Source organism: Lynx canadensis, chromosome D3 (genome assembly GCF_007474595.2).
Source record: "Lynx canadensis isolate LIC74 chromosome D3, mLynCan4.pri.v2, whole genome shotgun sequence".
Taxonomy (NCBI): domain Eukaryota; kingdom Metazoa; phylum Chordata; class Mammalia; order Carnivora; family Felidae; genus Lynx; species Lynx canadensis.
This window is the reverse complement of record NC_044314.2, coordinates 23,462,411-23,481,474: the sequence shown is the minus strand read 5'-3', so window position 1 is coordinate 23,481,474 and position 19,064 is coordinate 23,462,411. Positions and strand designations below refer to the sequence as shown.

The window sequence follows — 19,064 nt, the reverse complement described above, 5'->3', positions numbered from 1 at the left end:
GCTGATGACTCGGAGCCTGGAGCCTGCTTTGGGTTATGTGTCTCCCTGTCTTTCTGCCCCTCCTCTACTCATGCTCTTTCTCTCTCTCTCTCAAAAATAAATAGACGTTAAAAAACTTGGCCAGGACCTGGTTTCTAGTAAGGAAGACATAGGAAGAGAGACCCTTGAAAGACTACTGACTGGCTTCCCTTCCCACTGGGCTGCCCTTCCCAGCACTTGAAGCTACCACCAGGCTTGATTCCTGAGGGGTCTCGCCACACAGCCATTCACCCTCAGGTGTGTTCACCTTTGCTAAGTGGGGGGGGGCTGACAATATGATGAAATACTCTATGAGTTTTATACTTATTACCTTAAACTTTTAAGGAAAAATGAGTTTCCAGAAAATATTAAGAAAACCATTCATCTTTGGACAGCTGACTCTGAATTTGTTGGATTTTGGAGTGTAACATTTGGAGGTGGAGTGAATAAAGTGTTTCATGTTTGGAAGTACGATAGTTTTTTTTTTTTTTTTTAAACTCTCTCTTTTTAAAATAGGCTTCAATGCCCAGTGCAGAGCCCAGTACAAGGCTTGAACTCACCACACTGGGATCAAGACCTGAACTGAGATCAAGAGTTGGATGCTTCACCGACTGAACTACCCAGATGCCTTGGAAGTATCATAGTTTTGTTCATGGAACTGAAGTTCAGAAAGGCTTGACCAAAAATAAGGATGGCCAGGAACAGCTTCTCATTCCAAAGGTGGCTCTCATTGATTAACAAGAGTTGGAGGTTACTTATGTCATACCATGGTCCAAAAAACCTCCAAAGGAGTGAGTCCAAGAACTGGTTATTTTCCAGATGAAACCTGATGCCAACTCTGTGGGGTGATGCACTAAAAATGGCAGTTGATACCCTTGTAGATTTAGGCTATGTAAAGCCAGTTGGCATTCTCCACCCAGAATATGGAGCAGCCAGCAGAGTTCCTGTCCTTCAGTGAAATACGAGTACAGATGATCGTGTAGCTGGGAGACATCAGTCTCTTGAGGACCCCAGACTTGTGGTGGTTGCTTGGAAAGATGTCAACTACCATGTGTCACAGAAAAGTATGCTTCTGATGCCCATGTCATTTCACTGTTGAAATAGTTTTCTACTGAAATATGAGGCATTTCATGAACTGCCCTAAAATGCGTCTGCTATGGGGCTTTGATTCTCCCAATAGATTCTCACTGTAGCTTGAGGGAGGTGATAAGTTAATTAGCTACGTCCCTTGCATTTTTGAAAGCCATCTCTGTCTTTTGTCACCACCACTTCAGGAGATAGTTCTGTCCCTTTCCTCCAGCATGGAGCCCGAGGTGGGGCTCTATCTTACCACTGTGAGATCATGACCTGAGCTGAAATCAAGAGTCGGTCGCTCAACCGACTAAGCCACCAGGTACCCCAATTATTACTTCATTTTAGATCACTACTTAACAAAGATACTTGGGACACGTTTTTGTTTTAAGGAGATCTTTATGGTTATGGATATGCTTGCCATAATGAAAGTCTACATATCCATAAAAAAATTATTCTCAGGTCTGGATAATTTTCACCTTTCTGTAATCCACCCATTTACTTTACTTTTCTTTTTTTTTTAAATTGGAGCATGTTCCTATTCCTCAAAATCCCCTCCAATACTCCATCGCTCCCTGCAGCTGCTTATACCCCACACCTTCCTCTGTGGAGTGGGATGTCATTCTCCAGAACACATTTGAGTGGCAAGGTGTTTTCTTGTCTCCTTGCCTATCACAGGTTTCAGTTTCCTACTAACCATATTTGTTCTAGCCTTCCCAGTTTGAAGATCACTTTCCTCGATAGAGAAAGCAGTATAGGAGTTGAATTGCCTTGCTTTTCTCTGTTAGCTTTCAACATGACATCACTTGCCCCTAAGAGGCTCTTCATTCCTCATTCTTCCTGCCCTGAGCCCAGCCAAAAGCCCCCTTTTAGTGCCCTTACACTGAATTTTTAAGCCTCGGGGCAATTTGGACTCTGTTTTTCCTAGGATCGTTATGACTGGTTAATATTCCTTGGTGATAAGTGTATAAGTGCTTCTTTTCATATTTCAGGTGTTTCATTTTAAAATCTGTAATCATTAGAAAGCTCTCTGCATTGTTTGTTTTTATTTGCTTTTGGTTTCTTTTTTGTCAAAGACACTTCCCCTTATTTCTTCTTGATCTGTGTCATTTGTTGTTATGGTCTGAATGTTTATGTTGCCTTAAAATTCATATACTGAAATCTAATCCCCAGTGTAATGGTATTTGGAGATGGAGCCTTTGGGAGGTGATTTGGTCCAGAGGGAAGAGCCTTCACGAATGGGATTAGTAGCCTGATAAAAAAGGTGAGGAGCTGTCTCACTCTTTCTCTGTGCCACGTGTGGATGCAAGGAGAAGTTGGCAGTGTGCAACTCAGAAGGGGTTTTTCCCAAGAATTCCACCATGCTGACCCTGACCTCTGACTTCCAGCCTTCAGAACTGTGAGAAATAGATTTCTGTTGTGTATAAGCCCCCCAGTCTGTGATACTTGGCAGCCCAAATGGACTAAGACAAATGTTAGTGTTCAGGTAGAATTTTTTCCTGTGAAACTTCTTTCTTCTTTTAGCCATTTTAACTTTTAGAATGTTGCCAAGGAGTCATTCCTACCTTTTCTTGGAACTTTTACAAATTATTTTTTTCCCTAAAATCTGGAATTTATGTATAATTATGGCCAATGGTTATGTTGGGGAACAAGAATGTCCTGTTCCCTTCAAGGTCCTTCTAGCCAGACTTAGAATCAGATTGACATGAGACAGGTTAACACGGGAAAATCAAATTTAAGAGTGTATGTACAGGGAATCTACACAGACATGAAAATCCCAAAGGCAGGAAAAATAAGGTATATATGTCGTTCTGGACTAAGGAGAAGGGGTAGGGGTCTGGGACTTCTTTTGAAGGAAGGAATGCAATTCACAGGAAGATGAAAAAGAATAAAGGTTTGGGAAACAAGTATTTTCCGGGCTACTCAGAAACAGTGGGGCATAGAGGACTTTACCCAAACAGGTCTTGTTAGGTTCCTCCCTGTCTGCCATACCTAGTTTATATCATAATGTAGCTATCTATCATGATAGTTCTCTCCCTATAAATTCTTTTTAGGCACATGAGCGAGAAGTAAAGAGCTTTTCTTTTATTTGCTGGGTTTTGATTGCTTTTTAACTCAAAATAATCTTTATGCCAAAGTGACCCATCTTGGGGTGGCCTGCCCTTGGACCCCAACAATTCCTTCATTCTTTGGCTGTTAATAGTTCCACAAGGATGATAGTCACTTTATCTGGCTATTTATTTGACTACACTAGGGTTGGCGCCTAAGGGTTGTGCCTAAGGCTTAGGAAGAAGGCTCAAACAGTAGCTGCAAAACCAGGGGCTTCTGAATTTGGCAGATCTGGATTCAAATCTCCACAGACCCGCTGATGATCTTAAACAATCCACTTGACCTGTCTGACTCATAAGGTTAAAAATTGAGTCAATTATACAACTTTGCAGGGATGTTTTTAAAATCATAAAGAATGTAAAATTTGCTCGGTGAGTGGTAGCTATTGTTATTACTGCCTGAATAATACAAAGAGAATTGTGAACACCGCTGGGGACAAAAGGTCCTCAACATACAAGGGTAGGCCCATAATGTTAGCAGCAGACCTGTCCACTCAGTAATGTTTATGATCTTTTGGAATACATTCCTGCTCCGGCATATGTGCTAATTGTTCGTGAGCTTTCTGTCCTCGCTCCAGGCCATCTTGGCGACTGGTCTTGATTGGGGTCTTCTGGCACCTAAGACAGGAGGGTCGTAGCCCTGCAAAGAGGATGACAAAGTCTCTGGAGACGATCAACCCTAGGCTCCAACTTGTTATGAAAGGTAGAAAGTGTGCTCTGGGGTACAAGCAGGCCCTGAAAGTGATCAGACATGGCAAAGTGAAACGGATCCTCCTTGCCAACAACTGCCCAGGCTTGAGGAAATCTGAAATAGAATACTGTACCGTGTTGGCCAAAAGTGGGGTCCATCATTACAGTGGCAATAAAATTGAATTGGGCACAACATGTGGGAGATACTACAGAGGATGCACACTGGTTGCCGTTGATCCAGGTGATTCTAATGTCATGAGAAGCCTGCAGACTGGGGAAAGGTAAATCACGCAAACATTTTTCTTTACTAAAACTGGCCAGAGCTTGTTAAAAAAAAAAAGTGTGCGTGAGTTGGTAGTGTGGCATAAATAAGTAAAGCTACAATAGGTATCATTAGGGTCGAAATATAGACATATTGGTGGCAACAAGCATACTGATTGAGCACACAGTTTCCGAAGCTAAACTGAATGGCTTAAAGTCCTTCTGGGCCACATATTAGCTTTGTGATCTTGGGCAAATGGCTGGGATATTTTGTGTTCCCATTTCTAACTCACTGATCTGTTACAAAGATTTAAATGTATAAATACATGTAATTGTTTAGAATGTCACCTGGCACATGGCACTTAATGATGTTAGCTCTTATTACCTTGCTGAGGACGGCATTATGTGAAGACAGAGCTGAGAATGCCAGAAGCAATAGCATTCCCATGTCAACCAGAGAATCTGCAACAACACTGAGAAATCCTCAGAGATAAACAGGGCTAAGGAAATGAACAAAAGGAAGGTACTGAAAAATGTTCACAAGAAAGCTTAGGTTGATAAGTCCTTCCATTGGGAAACATATAGACATGTCTGGAGGTAATGGTTTCAGTCATGATGTTGTACGAGGTTAGTTTATAAGGGCAGCTGAACATTTACCATCAATTTAGGGGTACCTCTTGCTGAGTAATTACAGCCTCCATCTGAGTGGGCTGTCCAAGTGCCCCCTACCCTTTTAGGGGAGTAGAGGTGTGCACCATTCTCCAAGATGGGTTGTAGGTGAACCCATGGGTAGGCAGTTATATATCTTTATAAATCCTTCTCCTCCTCTTTGTTTTTTTGGCAGTCAGTCAATCAAGCTTTAAAAAGATGGGCCCTCAAAGGCTACGTGGTGGGATTAAAGTCAGGGATAGTAGCAAAGAAGAGAAGCATTTGAAACAAGGTCAGTGCCCTTCAGGATTATTTTTTAGACTCTAAGCAAAAAAACACTGCTCAGAGCTAAAATAAATGTGTTTTCAAATGCGAGAAACTCTTCTTAAGCTTCCAACTTTGGCTCAGGTCATGTTCCTATGGTTTGTGAGTTCGAACCCCACTTTGGGCTATGTGTTGACAGCTCAGAGCCTGGAGCCTGCTTCAGATTCTGTGTCTCCCTCTCTCTCTGCCCCTCCCCAACTCATGCCCTCTCTCTCTCTCTCTCTCAAAAATAAACATAAAAATATTTTTTTTATACTGGGCATGGTAATAATAACATGTAACCCCAAATGTGTTTATAAGGAGTAAGTGAGTTAATACAGCGCCTGGCACACAGTGAGCACTCAGCCTGGTTAGCTTAATCTTTAGGTAGATTTCCCCTAGAAAGCCATCGGCCCTGGACTCTTATTTTTGGAGAGATTTTTAATTACTGATTCAATTTATTTACTGGTAATGGGCCTATTGAAGTTTTCTATTTCTTTCTGTTTCAGTTTTGACAGTTTATCTGTGTCTAGGAATTTGCACATTTCTTCCAGATTGCCCAATTTGTTGCCATATAATTGCTTATAATATTCTTTTATTATTGTTTGTATTTCTGCGATACTGGTTGTGATCTCTCCTCTTTCATTCATGATTTTAGTTATTTGGGTCCTTTCCTTTTTCTTTTTGATTAATCTGGCTAGGGTTTTGCCAATTTTGTTAATTCTTTCAAAGAACCAGCTCCTGGTTTTGTTGATCTGTTTTACTGTTGTTGTTTTTTTATTTCGATATCATTGATTTGTGCTCTAATCTTTATTACTTCCCTTCTTCTGCTGGTTTTGGGCTCCATTTGATGGTCTTTTTCCAGCTCCTTTAGGTGTAATGTTAAGTTATGTATTTAAGACCTTTCTTCCTTCTTTAGGAAGGCCTGGATTGCTATAGACTTTCCTCTTATGGCTGCCTTTGCTGCATCCCAGAGGTTTTGGACTGTCACGTTTTCATTTTCATTGGCTTCCATGTTCTTTTTAATTTCCACTTTAATTTCTTGGTTATATCATTCATTCTTTAGTAGGATGTTCTTTAATCTCCAAGTATTCATGGTCTTTCCAATTTTTTTCTTGTGGTTGATTTCAAGTTTCATATGCATGGTACGATCTCCATCTTTCTGTACTTGTTAAGGGCTGATTTGTGATCCAGTATGTGATCTATTCTGGAGAATGTTCCATGTGCACTTGAGAAGAATGTGTATTCTACTGCTTCAGGATGAGATGTTCTGAATATATCTGTTAAGTCCATCTGGTCCAATGTGTCATTCAAAGTTACTGTTTCCTTGTTGATTTTCTGCTTAGATGATCTGTTCATCGTTGTAAGTGAAGAATTGAAGCCCCCTACTATTGTGGTATTGTTATCAATGAGTTTCTTTATGTTTGAAAGCTGTTAAGTAACTAACTGGTGGTTATAAACTGAGAAACATTTCTTTGTTCAGGAATTCCTCTCTCCACCTTCCATAAATATTCTTGTTTATCAAAAGTAAAGTTTGAGGTAGAGTGTTGACAGATTCTAGTCTACTTATACCTATTTGAATTAATTCAAAATTCTACTGACTCCTCAGAGTTGATTCAAAACACCATTTCCTCTAGGAAGCCTCTCCAACTACTCCCGGTTATATAGTGAGTCTCACTCATGGCTGCTCAGTGCACATGTGGCCCAAACTTCATATGCTGTCAATTGGCTGACATCACATTTTTTATTTCTTTCTCCTGTTTCATCTGAATAAATCTTTTGTTCTGAAGTGTATTTCCAGATAATTGAAGACAGTATATATTCAGCATTTTTCAAAAGTATAATGAATGAATTTATTTCTTTTTTATAATAGAAGTCTGGCATACAAAGGGCAAACTGGGTGGTGACATTTAAAAATCATCATCAAAAAAGAGTTGAGTTAGGGGCACCTGGGGGGCTCAGTCAGTTAAATGTCTGGCTCTTGGTTTGGGCTCAGGTCATGATCTCACAGTTTGTGGGTTTGAGCCCCTGTCAGACTCTGTGCTGACAGCAGAGATTTGCTCCTCTCTCTGTCCCTCCCCTGCTTGTGCTCTCTCTCTCTCTCTCTCTCAATAAATAAACATGGAGAAAAAAAAAGAGTTGAGTTAGTTTGCTTGTGTTTAAGGTCTGGTTGCTCTTATTTTGCTCTATGACCCTATGTGAGTTCTCTAAACTCTCCAAACCTTGATTTCTTCATCTGTAAGAGAATCATTGAGAACTAAATGGCATAAGCCACATGCCTGAACCAAATCGGGTTCTGGACAAATGTTGGTTTATAACCAGTGTCAGTGGATCTTCTCCTCTCGATCAATGAGACAACTTTGACTTCCATCCATCCCCTTGCGTCCTGATCAATTGACAGCCCAAGTGAGTGATGACTTTCAGAGAGCTTTTTCTGTCAGTCCTGGCTTTTGGTTGAATTCCCAGGAATTTTTATGGCCATTTTCAACTCTTAGCAGTTCTTAAGCTATATAATGATAAATATATCCTGAATGCTTAGTAAGAATGCAAATTCCAGGACCACAGCCTGGATGATCTTGATTCCTTAAAGCCAGGAGGGGCTCAGGATTCTGCATTTTCAGCATGCACTGAGTGATTGCAGGTGATTCCCATGCAAGTGCTATAGGAAACACACTTTGAGAAATTTCTAGCGAGGTTTCTAGGTCCTAGAAATAAACTCCTCATCTGTGGATCCAAAAAAGCCTCTAAGCAAGGGTGCATGCACAGACTTTAGGGACTCCGTGAGCTCTCTGAAATTGAAGGCAAGTCACATGTATATACATTTCTTTGGGGAGATGTTTGACTTTAGCTTTCATTTTATATACTTTCATAAACCCTCTATCCCACTGTTCCCTCTAAACAAAAACAAAACAAAAAAACCTTAAGAGCTATATCTCCATGCTCCAGGCCATTTTCCACCCAGCCCTCAGAGTCTATCTATCTCTAATAGCCAACCGGACATGGACAGAGCTGTGTCAGCAATTAGTCTACCCGCCGCCCCCAACACCTACAGAGTGCTCCCACACCAAACTCTCATTGTTTCTTATGGCCAACAGGTGGGTCCTCCTCGCCAGGCACAGCTGCATGCCATGGGCAGGCGTGGAGCCTGCAGATGTGGCTTATGTGGCTTATCTTCAGCAGCTTACACCCCTGCTGAGCACAAGTCTTGGAGAAAGCCTGCTGTAGCCTCCGTGTGGGTGCCCAGTGAAGGCAGGCCCTTGTCTGGGTTTAAAATTGTCTGCCGAGGTCCAATGTTAGGAGTTCTGTGTTTTGCAGGTTGCTCGTGGAGTATCTCCACAGGAATCCAAATTATCTATGCTGGGGAAGGTCTGAGCCTCTGTGACAACCTGGTTACTCTCTCTCTCTCTCTCTCTGGGAAACTTGGCCACACTGAAGCTCCCTCGGGCAGAGCCTAACCCAAGGTAAGATTTCCCTTTCTCCTTACCTGGGAACACAGTCCAAACAAATCAGCTCCCTGGAAGATGGTGGAGAGCTTGCTCTCTGCTTGTACCCATAGTCCCTTTAATTCCATTTTCTCTGCTGTACGCCTGTGGGGTAAGACCTATCTGAACCAGTATTCATTTAAGTGCCTTGTCTCCTAAGCTCTTCTTTTATTAGAGAAACATCAAAGATCCTCTCTTCACTACCAGTACCATTAAAGCCTGATTCGCCTTTCATGGGAATCCTGTTTCCCCTCTAATGGCCATTGATATGTCCTGGGCTTTGGGACATCTACAAATGGCTCAGGTTATTTGCTGATGATGCATGTATGTGTTCTTCCTCTAAATATCTTCTGTCCCAATCTTTAGAGCTGATTACCTCTGGGTTTCATTTTGTGAAATGTGGTGCTGGAGTGTGAGAGGGCACAGAGGAAGGCGGCAGGATGCTGGTGTGGCCAAGCAGCTTTACCTGATGTCTCTTGTGATCTCTGAACCACCCAAAGGCCTTGTTGGTCCTTTTTTTGTCCTTTCCTCCCGTGACAAAGCTTTCCTGGAGAAGTCCAGCATTGATTCCTATGCTGCTGGTAAAAATGTCACCCTAGGTCTGGAGATGGTGAAGTGCCTTTTGTATTCACTTCCGTGCCTTCCATGGCTCTGTTCTCCCGCCTGGTAGCTTATTCTGTATGAAGAGCTTAGCAGCACTGGGCTCTGGAAGAGAGCAGGCAAATATGGTGATATAAAATGCTAACAACAGCAGATGGCAGGAAAATTTCCTTTAAATTCAGATGAGCAGTTGCTTCTTCTGGTGGGCTTTTATTATTAAATTTATTTCCATCATTTGGCTAGATAGGTCTCTCCTTGTGCTCGCTTATCATGTGCTGAAATCATCTTGCTTTTAATATCGGAAACAAGGAGCTGTTCATTATACCAATTATAAATATATCCATATGGTCCCATGTGTCATCGTCAACTCAGTAACACAGATGTAGCCTTCATATTTGGAGGGAGTAAGCGTTCACCTTATCCTAGAGAAAATGGTAAGCTTCTGAGCTTTTAGGCGCCTACCAACCTTTTTCTTTAGGATAAAGTGAGACTTTCTGGGAGCCAAAAATTATTGATCCTTTAATTGATTTCAAATACCTTATCTTTATCTTAGCCCCAGAGGTCCTGACTCTAATCTCTGTCTTACAACTGTTGAAACTTAGTGCTCTGATATTAAGCCATCTGTGCTCTCTCTGTGAATTTGTGATTTTTTTCATTTCCAATATCTATTAGGAGGAACCAAAGCTCATCAAGTTCTTTGGAAATTGAATTAAAGTGATTCTTTTAGCATTTGTCCTCCCTGCCAAAATAAAATTCTTTATCACTGTTATAGGCAACATCTCCCTTATCACCCATTGCCTTCCTGCTCCATAGTTATATTACCATCAATGTTGTTTAATTTCATATGTAGCCAAATTGGCATCAGCTTATATATATATATATATATATATATATATATATATATATTTACAATTTCCAGGTCAGGAATCCTAGAATTCCAAGGACAGAAAAGGAAATCCAGAGGTCATATAATTCAGTCCTCTAGTTTTCCAAAGAAATGTTCAAGTCATATGGAAGGAATTTATTTTCAAGCAACACATTCTCTGCAACGAGATGGCTACAGAAAGGCTAAGGGATACCAATGGGGCATTAAAATGAAATGCCTCCTGTTTTTTCACAGGATCTCTAGGTAGTAGTAAGGGACCTTCAGTGCCAGGGGAAGACCATCACAGGCAATTTTGTGAACCCAGTGATAAATCTCCTATTGAAGAGAGATGTGCAGTGAACCTGATTATTTCTCAAAGAACTGTCATTTTCCCAAGAGCTGGCATTTTCAACCTCTTGAAGAACACCAACCACTGTTATCACAGCTCTAACTTGAGCAATCAATCAGGGGTTTGAAACATTAAACTCGAATACATAATTTTAAAGGGGATAATTTTAGCAAGATTCACCCTGAACTGAAACAGCTCCAGTCAGCCCTTCTCCAACAAGAGGGTCACTGCTTGCTTTTCTTGGCACTGACAATTCCCTCCCTAATTCTCCCCATCCTCCTTTCCAACCAGAGGAAATGAGGTGCCAGGCCATGGATTTATGAGATCCCTGAGAAGAATACCCAGAAACTTTGAAAAAGAGGCAAATATAGTCTACTCAGGAGAACTCCCAAGAGGAAGAACTGACTCTCTCTTGTTGCACTGCTAAGCAAGCTGCACTTTCCAGGGTAAGAATGACACCAGTGAAAAAGGCGGTCTGAAACTTATCTCTGACCCTATCAGATATCACAAATGATACAAATTCTGTTTTGGAAACCCAACAAACCAGTTTAAACTTAAATTCTTAACTGATGTTCTCATGGCTAATCACATAGCCCTTATTTCTTCTTAGCTAGCCAAGGGGAAATTTATGCTATAGCGTACACATTGTGTGTGTGTGTGTGTGTGTGTGTGTGTGCACCTAAATAGAAGCTTGTAATTAGTCTAGAAAAGAAAGCACCATTTGGATCTCAAGAAGAGACCATTTGGAATTTGGAACATGTTTTCATTGCCTGGATATGGTAATCTAAGTCCCTGTCTTCAGGGTCTCTTATAAGAAGTGATACCCGTTTTTGTTTCTCTTTCTGGTAACTGCCTGTGTTGCAGTTGGCTGATGCCTCCTGTCCAGAGTTATAAATGCCACTGTGCGGCCATTGTCTTGTCAGATGTTAAGCTACTTGTTCTGCAACAAAAGGAACAGCACCAGCAGTAAACCCCAGGCCCACCATAGACTAGTTCCTGTGGTCTGTTCAACCTCCTGATCAGCAAAAGCTCAGCAATGGTGGCAATCTGAATATCTTAGATGAGTGTCCTGCAGCCTAACTTTATCTGTCCTTGGCCAAAAGGGATAGCCGAGGAAGGAAAACAGCTCTGACAGCCAGGAATTCACCTGGCTCTGTCAGTGGGGCAGTGGCATCACGAGGTGCTTCCTGTCAATTGGAGCTAGGCTTTGGTGTTCCCCCTTTTAATTATAGACCATTTCAAAGAACAGCAACGCCAGGCAAGGCCACTCAGAAAAGGCACAAACAAGATCATTCTGTAATCATGTCTGAACACAGACAAAAACATAGACATTGTCTCCACCACAGAATGACCCTCATCCTGGATAATATAAGCAAGGATTTGTCTTTACTAATCCCTGTTTCAAGCTCACTCCATCCTTATGGCCTTCTAGGTAAGAATAATAGTCACCCAACCGTAGAATTACCCCACTTCCTGACAGCATCCAAAGTAGAGCAAACCACATTTCCCTGTAAAATGAGCAACCTGCCCACCAGAAGCCCAAATTCCCTAGTCCCTTCTAACACCCTCTTACTGAGGTACCCTACCACTTCCCATCATGTGCATTCTCTCCTGCTGCAAAAGCTCAGTTCCCTGACCTTTGTTCAGCTGCAGATGTGTTCATGGTGGTCTTTGGATGAAGGGCTCCTCTTGTGCTATTTCACATCTCAGTAAACATCCTCACTCAAGCATTCTGCTAAAACAGATCATGGGTATCCCCATGGGGATGTCCATGATCTGTTTTAGCAGAATGCTTGAGTATCATCAAGTCATACCTGACATCTTCCTGTAACCCCATCCTGCATCAATCACAAATCCTGATCATTTTTACCTTGTAATATCTCTCATAACCCTTTCCTTCTCTACATTTTCAAAGTAACCTCTGTTGTCCAGGTGACAAACCTCTCTCCCCTCGCCTACTGCCCACCACGAGTCTCTAACCTAGTCTTCCTGCTGCTCCCTTCACTTTCTCCAATCTGTATCCCATACTGCAGCTGGAGTAATTTTTTCCAATTAGAAACCTTACAGAGCAAGTCTCATGTTGAAAGCACTGTAATGCTTCCTAAAGCCTCAGTTACTGACAATGACCATGAGGGCCATAAGAAGTCTGACCCATTCTTACCTCTTTAGCCTCATCTCATGTTATTTCCCACTTTTCTGATCTAGCCACATTGGCCTTCTCTCATTTCTTTGAACACCATATACTTCTGCTACCACAGGGGATTTGTATATACCATCTCTCTGGAAGTTCACTCCCTTTCTCCTTCACTGAGTAAACTCTTCTTCACCGTTCAGATCTCAGTTCAACTGTGTCTTGGGCTAACCTCCTCTGACCACCCTAAGTCAGCTCATGTTATTTATATCTCATACCACATACTTCTCTCTGTAGTAGCAGAGTTGAAATTTTATTTTTATTGATGTCATTCTTTGATTGATACCTGTCTCCTCCAAAGATGCCTTACACTCAGTAAGTGCTTAATATTTGTGGAATGAGTGACAAGTCTCTGCTCTGCCACTGGTGAGCTGCCTCATTTCGAACATGTCATTTAAAATTTTTTTTTCAACGTTTATTTATTTTTTTTTGGGACAGAGAGAGACAGAGCATGAACGGGGGAGTGGCAGAGAGAGAGGGAGACACAGAATCGGAAACAGGCTCCAGGCTCCGAGCCATCAGCCCAGAGCCCGACGCGGGGCTCGAACTCACGGACCGCGAGATCGTGACCTGGCTGAAGTCGGACGCTTAACCGACTGCGCCACCCAGGCGCCCCTCGAACATGTTATTTAACCTTATTAACCACCTTAGTCTTGTTGAGCTGCCATAACAAAGGTCTGCAGAATGAATGGCTTAAACAAGACACTTATTTTCTCACAGTTGTGGAGACTGAAAGTCTAAGATCAAGAGGTCGTCAGAGTTGGTTTCTGGTGAGAGCTCTTTTCCTGCCTTGCAGATAGCCACCTTCTTGCTGTGTTCTTACATGGTCTTTTCTCTGTGAAGAGAGAGAGAGACAGAGAGAGAGGGAGAGAGAAAAATGGATCATGGGTCTTTGGTGTCTCTTTCTCTTCTTATAAGGATGCCAGTCCGCTTGGATTAGAACCCCATCCTTATGACCTTATTTAACCTAAATTACCTTCCTAAAGGTATCTCCAAATACAGTCACAGTGAGTGCTTCAATATGTGCCTTTTGGGGGGCACACAATTCAGTCCATAACTTTAATCCTTAGATTTCTCACCTGTATAGAGATGAATAATTGTCCCTAGGAGATGCTATGAAGGTAAAATGTGACAGTGTATGTGAAAGTTCCCCAATACATACAAAGTTCTAACCCAAGGAGGGTGGTAGGAGTCTACTCTTTGGTTAAGAAAGATTGTGGCTAATGTCTTCTCAAGGTAGACAAAGTTTATAGATAAGAAAGCCTATACTGGTGTGGGGGTGGGAATTGTTTTAGCTTAACATCAGAAACATAATAGGTAGAGTCATGGTGTTCGATAAAGGGCCGGGCTTCTTGGAAATTGTGAGTCCTCACGCCTGGATTGCTTCTGTAGGACACTCAGTGGAATGGGAGACTGGACCAGGAGTCTTCTTCATTCTCCTCCAAATTCAAGCTTTGTCTTTTGTGCTGTGCTTCATGTTGCTTAGGAATGGGTCTGTAACTAATTTTCTCTGACTATGCATGTTAAGAAGTCAGCAAACTTCTAAAAAAGGGCCACATAGTAAATATATATATTTTAGGATTTGCAGGCTATGTGGTTCCTTTTTCTAGACTCAACTCTGTATTGAGTTGTAGCAGGAAAGCAGCCTTAGACATTATGTTTATGAATGTGTATGGCTGGGTAAATAAAACTTTACTTATGGATACTGAAATTCAAATTTTATCTGATTTTCATGTGTCATGAAGTATTATTTTTCTTTTGGTTTTTCCCTCCCCTATCCACTAAAAACTGTAAAAACTTTTCTTCTCTGGTGAACCTACAAAAACAAGCAGTGGGCTGGTTTGTCAACCTGTGATCTATATCATTAACTCAGAATCTGAAATGCCATTAACTTCCTGGCTATTCTTAGACCACCAAGGCACACTGATTTTCAGGCCTGGTTGGAAAAACCTACTCTTCTCTAATTTGACTCACTGGCTAGACAGAACATTTACTTTATTGTTTCCATAAGTTTCATTTTACTGCTGGCTGTGAAAAAATTACTTATCCATTTGCCAGGTTATAACAGCTGACGCTAAGTCTCTTAAGCCAAACCTGGCCTTTTCCACACTCCCTGTGCTTCTGGCCAGCCTTAATCTGGCCATATTCTCCAAGCCCCTTAGCTGCTGCCAATGCCAAGCCCCCCAACCTGTAAACCAGGCTCTTCCAATAAGTATTTCCAATCTCTAGATTTTAAAAATACCCCGATGCCATATTTAGATTCAATTACAAAGCACAGACATGCATAGAAAAGAAGAGAAGGGTAAAAAGTGACTGATGTTTCACCAGCAGCTCTTAGGCTACTTGGCAAGAATGCTCCGTCCTATTTAAGAACCATGAGTAAACGACACTGTCATATTTTCCCAAATATCCTGAAATTAGAATGTACAAAGGCTTCTTCAAGTGCCCAACCAGACACAATTCACCCATGAATGTTATTAGTGCTGGCATATTATTTGGTGATCAAGACATGTATGGAAACTTACGCTTTGAATTTCCTCTTGGTTGCTGACCACTTAGCTCTGCACTCAAGCCTTCCTCTCCTTAACAGATATGAAACTGTTAGGGGGGTGTCATAGGTGCCCTAGCAGCAGCCACCTACGGCCCATGATGTATGTTCTGTCATGGGAAATAGTGTAAGATTGCTTCTGGCTGGCCAATGCTAAATGGATTATTCTGATCATAGAGCTTGGCTTTGCAATTTTAGTCTTGGGGCTAGTCTCAAAGAAATTACCAAGTTCATTTATTGATTGATATTTATTGGTAATTTCCCATGTTCAATGTTGTGCAAAATGCCCAATTAGATGGCTGCATGCCCACATCCTGATTTTAAAGGTGCCAATTTGTGTTGCAAACCTGTGTGTGTGCCCGTCTCAGGTATTTTAGTTATTACAACCACCCAGGGAGCTTCTCAGACAATTCTTTTCTAGTCGCATTTCCATGATCCATTCATTCATCCCATCTGGCATTAATTCTGCTTTACATACTGTGTGCATTCTTTCAACAGATATTTTGATCATGCACCAAGTATAAGGAAAATATTCGACATTGAGGATAAAAAAAGATGCACAGACACAGGCCCTTTAAGAAAATACCATGCACGTTTAGTTGTGGAGGAGTTAGGCATTTTTTAAAAGACGTTAATTCAGTGTGAAAAATGGCAGAGTAGAAGTATGGAAAGAGATTCAAGTTTGGAGGCAAGGCAGGTTATGGAAAACCGAGTTGTGAAGGGATCAGTGGTCTACTGGGGAGAAAATGGGAAAGAGCATTCTAGGCAGAGCAGACAGGACAGGCTTTTACCATCCAAGAGGTGCTTTTCTCCTACCCAAGCCCAATGATGTCTTCCCTTCACCCATAATCCACTTGCCTCTGTCTGCTACTCCCCTTCTTTGTAAATATCTTTTTGTGATCCCTTACTAGCTAGGCTAGCATAATAATGAACATGAGTGAGTAGCTAGTGGAAGATGGGTGTTATAGGGAAGGACTTGAAGGCCAAGCATTTTCAACTTTTGGTCTTAGGTTTCTGAGCAGAGAAGCAAGTTGATGTAAGCAATATTGCAGAATAATTTTCATGGCCATGGTATGTAACGTGAATTGGAGGGAGGAGGCTGGATTTGGGATGTCCCCTAGGAGACTTTGTTGGGGATGGACTTTCTGCTTCCCAAAGCACAGTACAGGCCGTTCACTGAGTGATGGATGGGCATAGAGATGGGCCCTCTGGGCACTGGTGGACAGAGTGCATCTGCAGAAGTGACAGAGAACAAGGCAGAGCCTTGGAGGAAAGCTTTAACTTGCGGCTCACTCAGCCCTCCTGGGAAGAGCCTGGAATTATTTAGCAATCAGGGAAATTTGGCCAACGTGGCAGATGGGCAGGAGCAACACTTGTGCTTGGCCTCAGGTTGAAAATGAGGTAGGCTGCCATCATGCTGAGCAGGGATGGGAAAGCAGAGGCCCACAGGAAGGATGCAATGAAAGCTGCCAAGGTGCATGTCAAGCAGGACTAACAGAGTTCCAGGAGCCGGAGCCAGGAGGAAGTGATAAGTAGATACAAGGTTCCCCGCAGAATGCTGGCAGGTAGAAGAGTGTTATCAGGAAATATCCTCTTCTCACCATAGAGGGAAATTTGTTACTTGCCAGGACCAAATATTTCAAAAGCTGTTTCCCTTGAAGGCATAATCAAAATTAAGATGTCAAGTGATGGCAACGGTGTAACACTGCCGTTGAAAAGATAAATAAATTGTAGAATTGTTTTTAGATCCCTGGGAGACAGTGTGAAGAAGTGGGGGCAGCACACCCGGCTCATAGCGCAGTTAATCCCCCCAAATTGCCAGGATCTAGGGCAGGCCGTAGAATTTGCCAGACATGTTTCCTAATGCATAAAAGAAGGAGGAGGGGTGCCTAAATAAACCATTTCCAACATTTATTTCATAGCGCAGTTCAACACATTATGGCTGCATGTGTGTGTTTTATTTTATTTTATTTATTTATTTTTTAATGTTTATTTTTGAGACAGAGAGAGACAGAGCATGAATGGGGGAGGGTCACAGAGAGAGGGAGACAAAGAATCTGAAGCAGGCTCCAGGCTATGAGCTGTCAGCACAGAGCCCGATGCGGGGCTTGAACTCACGGACCGTGAGATCCTGACCTGAGCCGAAGTCGGACGCTTAACCGACTGAGCCACCCAGGCGCCCCTGCATGTGTGTGTTTTAAAGAAATTATCAACTTCGAAATGATGGGAAAATCCAAATCATTGTTAGTAGGAAAAAAAAATAAGCACAACTCATTTGGAAAGCAATTTGGCAATCTATGTCAAGAGCCTTGAAAATGTTCATACCCATCAATAATTTCTCTCCTAGAAAACTACTCTAAAAAGTGGTCTGAAATTCAGAAAGAAAAAAAAGTTCACTGTACTATAATTTTTTAATAGTGAAAAGTTATCCTGGATTAGGGGGAATGTTTAGTTGATAGTCTATACAATGGATCTTTTTTAGTCATTACAAAATGATTATTGAGCATATGAAAGGACAATTTTAAGTCATTTAAATAGTAAACAAGGAAATTATTGAACTAAATAGGGAAATGTTTATATTATAATATTAACTTTAAAACAAACAGAATCCTAAGTTATATAAAGACTATTATCTCAATTATGTAAAAAGTCATAAGCATATTGGAAGAAAATATTCATTTTAAATGTTTTGGGATTATTGATTGTATTTCTTTTCTCTTTGTTCTCTTCTAATATTCTATAATAAACTTGCATTACTTTCATTATAATAAAGACGGAAATAACTCAAGTTTATGATTATTAGTTGGTAGTATATATTAAGCTGTCAGAAAAAAATGGAAATAACCACAATTATAGAACTTCAGTGGTTATACAATATGAAATGATGTACTATGGAACTCAGTGGTAGATGTGTCAGTGCAAAGGTCTCTGAACTCACAGTCAAAGCTCAAAATCAAAGTGTGGTTCTTACAGTTCTTGACTGGAGGGCTTGTAAGTGAGTGAGTTCCATCTCTGAATCTCAGAAGTATTATCTGTAAAATAGAAATTCAAAAAATATTCATTGAATACTTACCACGTGCAGGTATTTGTGAAATGTAGTCACGATACAGAATTACAGAAAACATGGTTCGTGCTAATAAAATATTCATAAATTAAGGGGCATCTTCACTGAGTCTAAGCTTGAGCAGTAAGGGGGAATTAGTTAAATAAAGACTTTATAGATAGGAGGAACAGCAAACCCACTTTTGGGGACCTACTAAAGTGTGTCATGCAGGGAAGTGACAGGCAACATGCCATAACAGAAGACCACAGTCTTGGTGTCATAGGTCTGTATTCAAATCCTGACTTTGTCTCTTACTGGCTGTGGGGCCTTGAGCAAGTTACTCAGTCTTTCTGTGCATCATTTTTCCTCACTTTATTTATTTATTTTCTTAAAGTTTATTAATTTTGAGAGAGAGAGAGACAGAGAAAGCACACGCTTACGCTTGAACAGGAGAGGAGCAGAGAGAAGGACAGAATCCCAAACAGGTTCCATGCTGTTAACATGGAGTCCTACACAGGGCTTGATCTCATGAACCGTGAGATCATGACCGGAGCTGAAATCAAGAGTGTGACGCTTAACCTACCTAGCCACCCAGGCGCCCCTCATTTTCCTTCACTTTAAAATGGAGGTGATATTAGCTATGTCTCATGAATGCTGTGGTATTCAGCGACAACTTTTATAAAGTGACAAAGCAGTGATCCATCTCTTCAAAGGATATAAAGTGAAACCACAAGTGGTGACAGATACTGAGAAGAATAAATAATAAACCAGACCAACACCTTCCCTTGCTCTTCTATCTAGAATAAACAATACTCTTATTGCTATTATCAATATTAGTAATGTAATTATTGGAAAGAAGTTCTCAACACTTTCTATGTGCCATCAGT

The 19,064-nt window shown here is 41.3% G+C and overlaps 1 protein-coding gene and 1 pseudogene across 1 annotated transcript; both read left to right on the top strand.

Annotated features, from left to right (window-relative positions):
- The first annotated feature begins 313 nt into the window (after positions 1 to 313).
- On the top strand, positions 314 to 1,117 carry LOC115528005 (annotated as a pseudogene).
- Positions 1,118 to 2,450: 1,333 nt separating this feature from the next.
- On the top strand, positions 2,451 to 4,172 carry LOC115528004 (60S ribosomal protein L30-like). The gene is made up of 2 exons (XM_030335805.1): positions 2,451 to 2,488; positions 3,776 to 4,172. Exons 1-2 carry the CDS (start codon positions 2,451 to 2,453, stop codon positions 4,170 to 4,172), a joined length of 435 nt encoding a protein of 144 aa, XP_030191665.1.
- The last annotated feature ends 14,892 nt before the right edge of the window (positions 4,173 to 19,064 follow it).